The following is a 6,365-nucleotide window of genomic DNA, read 5'->3' as shown; positions in this document are numbered from 1 at the left end:
CTAGGTCGTAAATCGGTGCATGTCTTTGATCGCTCGTAACGAGGGTTTAGGGGGCGAGGAAAGGCAAACTAGGTGCTTAGGGTGGCAATGGATGTAGGTATCTAGGTGATGATGATGTACTACGGTATAGGTAACCAGCCACACGCCCCCAAGTCTCAAGGTCCCTCCCTCCCCCACTCCCGGCGTGCGCTCCGCGGCGACCTGAGCTGCTAAGCTACAATACAATACAACTGCTACCTACCTAGATTTCTATACGTCCCCCAGCTGACGTGGCTGCCGTGGAGTGGGTACCGCGTGTAGCGACCGCATCTTGTTTCGGGTAAGGGGGATCATCCCGGGGACGCGGCTCCTTCGGGTTGGGTAACCTTATTTTTTTTTCTTTCCTTTCCTTTCCTTTCCTTTGAGCCTTTTTCTTGGATGGGCTGATGGGTAGCTAGGTGTACCTAGGTTATCGCGGGTATGTGGCTTGGCTTTGTGCGTAGCTGAGGGGACCGGTGTAGATCTCGATGAGGGAGGAGCTGGGCGGCTGGGCGGCTGGTATTGCGGGTGTACAGGTAGGTAGGAAGGGAGGTAGGTATGTACGTGTATATCGGGGACGGTATAACTATAGGTAGGTTAGGCACTTGTTCGAAATTAGATGGGTTAGTGAGATAGGTGGATAGATAGTAGGTTGTTCAGGTAGCAAGATAGGTCAGATCATGTCTATCTGTCCTGCTTAAAGTACCTCAAGTCGCCTATAGTAGGTAACGAGCAAGAAGATACCTGTGACACAACAGCCTAAAATGCACAAGGGTCGGCTTAGGCTAGGGGCTCTATAATACCAATATCTTATATAATACTGAGTGTAGTCTCATCTTCGATACCTTCTCAACCTTTACCGAACAATTTCTCGCGATCTCCTTACGGGGCCTCACAAACAAAGGCTATTAGATAGGTATTTTGCCAACGGGAAACCCCGCCGACCCAAGTTTGCCATCAGGCGCCTTTGCCTTTGATGGCGTAAAGGATCTAGCCATATACAGCTCTGCCAGGAGAAAAAGCAAGAACAGGTAGGACGAGGGATTTAGCGAGGCTTATCCTACCGTATCGTCGGTGTTCGCAGAACCAGACCGAGCCGCAGATATAAAGCGAAAAGATACTAGGATCGACGTCTTACGCCGAGTCAGTGTTACAGAAGCGGTGACAATCTGCGACTACGAGGTCGGAGGGGAAAAAGGCGTCTCACCGCCATTCAAAACTCGGGTGTCACGAAAAAAGCAAGCATACTAGATGAAAACAAGCAATAGGCTAGGTAGTAAACTCATTCGTCTCTTAAGCATATTTTTCCTATCCATTTACTTCACTAATGATGTAGTTCGTTCTTCTCTCTGAAATTCGTAGCCGATGCGGATCCTCTCCCTTGCTTGTTGCCATGGGGCTGTCACGAGAGCTAAATTGAAAAACCAATACAAGCAAGTCTTTGATCGCAATAGAGCGTTTTGCAATAGAAAGTTCGACTTCTCCGCAGACATCATTTGTCCTATCCCACACCTGCTTCGTCAACCATATTTGCTTTCCTCTAAATCTTCCGGAAACTGCACCGAAGTTGGAAGAATGAAGAATTTGGGTAAACCTCAGTTAGTCCACGTGGAGCCCTGACTTTGTACATATAACAAACGTGGCGGAGTGGCCCTCCACCACGGATGCTTCCTCCAAGTGAAAAAGAAAAGTCCGTGAGGTAAAGCCGGCCGATCTCTCATTCATCATCTGCTGCTGCGGAATCGCGATTGGAGAAAGGCCACGTCTAAGAATCGTGTAAGGGGGGTACAGTATAATGAGAGTAACTGTACGGAGATCCAAGTACTGCCGGGGTGGTTTCCAGCCCTCCACAGCGTACCAGGCTGGGTCTCGACGGGTCGACCACAACTGCTTTTGCCACACAAACTTGTAAATATAAATCAAATATGTTAAGCCAACCAACTCCCATATCGGTACAGCCATGCAATTCGGTAAAGTAGATGCACGAAGATGTAGATACGCATCTAATCTCATGCGAAACAGTCACGATGACTCGTCAGATCATCTCTGAAGTCATTGGTCAGCATCATCGGAATTTATGGTCGAGGTGACCTTTTCCTTTGAGGGGGTTGACCTACGCGTCCGCGCCTGGCGTTGACCGGTTGCTCCTGCATGTAAGGCATGGCATTACCATACCCGTAACCTCCCATGTTCACTCCCATGTTGAAACCAGGAGGCGCATAACCGGCCGGAGCCCCGGGCGGCTGGATGGGGCTACCGTTTGCCGCGTTCTGGCCACGGTATTGATCCATCGAGGGGCTTCCATTGTTATAGCCTCCGAAGCCCGCTTGCATAGGAGGGAAATAGTTGTTCATTGGCGGAGTTCCACGTGGGAGCATGTTCTGCTGGTACTGCATCTGCTGGAGGTTTACTGGTGCCATCGATCCACTGGTTGCGTTATACATCGGGCCCTGTGGTCCGTACGAAGGGAACGCAGACATGCCGGGTTCCACGCTCTCGCTTCTAGGAGCAGGAAAGCCACCCATATCAAAATTCGAGCCTCCACTAGCGGGATTCAGGGGATTCAGGTATTGGTTGCCATATTGGGAATTCTGCTGCACGGCGTTGGCATTCGACTGGGCCTGGCGAGAAGAGGGTCGTTGTCGCTCGGCCGATGCGTTATTGCCCACAGAATGATCGCGAGATCCACCTCCTCCGCCACCGGTTCGAGTAGATAATCCAACCTCATCCATTAGACGCTTATAGCCTTGGTTAGGTTGCGCCTTGATGCGCACGAGGACACTTTTCACGTTCTCTACCACCTGGCCCCTGATGCTCTCGTCGAAGAACGGCGTCGTGAGGACCTTGAAGATCAGCGTAGCACCACAAGAGTGGTCGCTCAGAATAGCTTCCAAGATTTGATCTTTAGGGGTAAAGAAAAGAGCCTTAAGAATCGTGTCTCTTGCCTCTGGCTCAGACTTCTGGTTAATAACCTTCAGAACTGTAAGATAGGCAACTTTGTGTGTGCAGAGGTGGACAAGATAGGGGACAAGCTGAGGAGCCAGAACACTACGTCGCTGAGGGAAGGTGCATGTGTCCAAGAACCAAGTCAGCAGAAGGGCACCGTTGGCATTAGTAGCCAGCTGAACGCTGTGGAGAGCAATGGCAGCGGCGAGCATTCTTTGTTGGTCTTTAGTAGCGTGATGGCTTTCAAGACACGCTCGCATCGCTCGAGCACCATACCGACCTTGACCAACATCCCACATCTTGCTAAGCATAGTTTCGAAGATAAAATCGTTGAACGGAGCACCAAACTTGAGGCATCCTTGTAAAACATAGTTGCCATATTGGTCCAAGAATAGCGGGATAGTATACGCTCTCAGATGCTGAACAATCAAGGTCATCTGGTGAGGTGTCTTGCAAACGTCGATGATTTTTTGAGCTGCCCATGTTCCATTCTTGTGCACACCGATTTCAGCCATATGAGGAGCAATCTTGGCTAACATGAGATCCCGGATATTGTCTGAGCAGTGCTCGAACAACTTTTGAACAACGGTGTTACCCAGATAGTCTGAAGACAACTCGGCGATTTCGGAAAGCATCTCAGTTGCGATATGCTCGATTTCTCCCTGAGACAAACTTTGGTTGTCAATGCGCTTCCGGATATCTCTGAGCTTAGGTGCGTCATGTACCCTGGTATGCGTGGGCTCGCGAATCGGGGGAATCTCGTCAACAAAAGTAGTGAACTGAATAGCCTGCTGAAGGTTGTGGGAAATACGGTATGTGTCATCGTCAGTTGCACCGAAGGACTTCACGATTTGCAGAATGTCTCCAGTCATTTCACGTAGAGGTGGAATCACCGGCGCTGCGTTGGTCGTGTTTGCGGACATCGCATTATCTCCCGCAGGACCGGCAGTGCCAGGGGTAGTGCCATCCTGGCTCTTTGCAAATGGATCGGGACTGGGACTCGGGAACACTCCATCGTGGCCAGGTGTATTCGATGCCGAAGGTGGCTTGGCAAAGTTGATCCGGATAGGTCCAGCTCCAGGGAAGATCTCCTTACCGTTCATGCTCGCCTTGGCCGAAATAGCACTGTCAACCCTTTCGAAATTGACAAAGCCGCAGTTCTTGTGCGTCAACACTCTTGCGGATAGAATTGGACCATACGACTTGAACATTTCAGTTAGGGTTGACGTGGTGGTTGATGTTGGAATACTACCCAGCCACAAAGCACTCGTAGGACCCTCCAGACCGGCCTCTTCAGCCGTCAACAGACCGTTGTTCCGACTGTTTGACCTGCCTAGATTCATCTCGGCCATAGCTGTAGGGAGATCGTCAAATTCCTTCTCCTCCGGCAATCGGATTTCAGCGGCCGTGATCGAGCTATCAAGACGCGAGGGAGTAGGGTAGTAGTTACGCATTAACCTTGAACCTGCCCCTTGTAGCTCCAGAACACCAGCCGTTCGCGCACGGGGTCGAGTGGCTGATGCTTGAGAAGCAAATGCCTGCAGCCCCTGGACAGCTAGATTATGACTATGGATAGCAGCGTTAGTAGCGGCTAGCTGATCCTGGAGATGTGCAGCATATTGGCTCTCAATAGCCATACTATCATCATCATAGTCATCCTCCTCATCTGCGTACTTGTCTTTGTTGTTGACAGAATAAGACCGGAATCGGTTGGCTTGCTTAGTGAAGTCAGCAAAGCCAGGCAGATAAGGCGTGGCCAACTGAGCACGAGCTGGCTGCGGAGTCTCGGCCAGACCTAGATAATCAAGAGTTCTCATATGAACATCATTGTCTCCAGGCCCCTCCTTCGAAAACGCAGACTGAGCCGGCGAGCTTGGCCCATTCGATCCGATGCTTGCTATACTTGCAAGAGTATTACCCCTGTCACGACCAGTCGGGTTCCATGTACTAAATACCGAAGGACCGAAAGGCGAGCTATTCCCAGGCCCGTGGGAGAAGGGACTACGCTGCGGCATAGAGCCAGCTCGGAGCCTCGACAATAGGTTCGAAGATCGAGCCGAGTCTGGCGGGTCCAATCCCGGAGACGGTGACTTAAACGGGCTCTGGGACGGTGTCGGCCGGGTCGATTGTGAAGAAACCGAGGGAATATTAAGAAGACCATTTCCTATACCACCAGCAGGGAATCGGGAAGGGACAGTGCCTGCTCGCGCACGCCGAGTCGAAGGCATGGTGTCTGGAGTAGGCAATTGGGCGAAGTCGGGAAATCCATCGGTTGGGGACTCGGGAATATTCTCTCTCAAAGGCGTCGAGTTGCCACTAGTTGGCGGGCCACCCCAGGGGTTACCTGACAATCCAGGGACACCTTCTTGAGCTTGAATTTCTCTTGCTCTACATTCAAGCAATTTAGTTAGATGCGTCACAGATGAACTGAAGCTTCGATGGTGCCTTTGAGACTTACCTCTTGGAGAAGAGTCTATTTGAACCAGCAGCCTCGTGCGAAGGAGAACCAGCCCCGGAACGCGTGGTACCTGCCATCTTACCAGGCGGATTCAAGACACCAGACATGCCGAAGGGAGATCTAACGGAAGATGCGCCGGGCGAGTCAACCGGAGGTAGGTTAGCGGTTGGTGAAGTAGAACGACCGTTGGCTGATTTAGGGGGGTAGCCAATAGTCAAGTGTTCAGATCTAGAAGTTGACATTATCGATTATTCATCCGACCCTCATCAGGAGAAGCAATAATAAATGCCCTCCACGGATGATAGTTATTGGGCAGTTGTTTTTTTTTACTTCGTATACTATGAAGTAGTAGTAAATAGCTAACGAAGCCGAAAGAGTTCGGAATGACGCGATGTCACAATGTCAAGTCGGGCGGGCGACTTTTCTGTACTTCTCGTCCTATAGTAATTTCAACGACCAAAGCGACGGGGTTTAACCAGCCACACCAGCGATCGCTAGACGTGCTCGGTAGATTAAAGAGTCGCACACAAGGCCGTAGGAGAATGGTATCCTAAAGGAATGTGTGGTGGAAGTGTCGAATATAGTAATCCCACAAGTTGCTGTCTGTTTCTATTGCGGCTACTTTGGGTTATTACAAGGAGGCAAGCGACCGGGCTGCGAGCGAGGTCGAAGCGGTGTTGATTTGATAGAATATTGAAATAAAGGGTAGAATGTAGAAAAATACAAGGAATGTCGTAGACGAATTATTCCGAGGACGATGTCCGAGTCGAATTGGGACTGCGATAATGATTCTGACGAAGAACAGTTTTTTTTCGATTAGCCCTTCCCTTTTTTTTCCTTCCTAGACGAAAACCCCCTTGAAGAAGAATTGGTGGGAGGGAAGAAAAAAAGAACGGTCTTGTCGAGACGGAAAACAAGTTGACCAAACAGATCAGGATCAATA

At 50.3% G+C, this 6,365-nt stretch overlaps 1 protein-coding gene across 1 annotated transcript; it reads right to left on the bottom strand.

Moving 5' to 3' along the window:
- Nucleotides 1–1,848: 1,848 nt before the first annotated feature.
- GGS22DRAFT_106277 (uncharacterized protein) lies at nt 1,849–6,024 on the bottom strand. The gene is made up of 3 exons (XM_047957812.1): nt 5,423–6,024; nt 2,136–5,352; nt 1,849–2,064 (listed from the first exon to the last, which is right to left on the bottom strand). The coding sequence occupies exons 1-3, from the start codon at nt 5,662–5,664 to the stop codon at nt 2,059–2,061; spliced, it is 3,465 nt and encodes a 1,154-aa protein (XP_047821051.1). The 5' UTR covers nt 5,665–6,024; the 3' UTR covers nt 1,849–2,058.
- Nucleotides 6,025–6,365: the final 341 nt, after the last annotated feature.

Source organism: Annulohypoxylon maeteangense (genome assembly GCF_022496945.1).
Source record: "Annulohypoxylon maeteangense strain CBS 123835 unplaced genomic scaffold GGS22scaffold_4, whole genome shotgun sequence".
NCBI lineage: Eukaryota > Fungi > Ascomycota > Sordariomycetes > Xylariales > Hypoxylaceae > Annulohypoxylon > Annulohypoxylon maeteangense.
Note: the sequence above shows the minus strand (reverse complement) of the source record. Positions and strands in the feature narration are given on the sequence as shown.

Coding starts and splice junctions, on each gene's coding strand:
- GGS22DRAFT_106277 (XM_047957812.1), bottom strand. CDS start 5,664: ATGTCAACTTCTAGATCTGAACACTTGACTATTGGCTACCCCCCTAAA. Junction 5,353..5,422: donor AATAGACTCTTCTCCAAGAG/GTAAGTCTCAAA, acceptor GCTTGAATGTAG/AGCAAGAGAAATTCAAGCTC.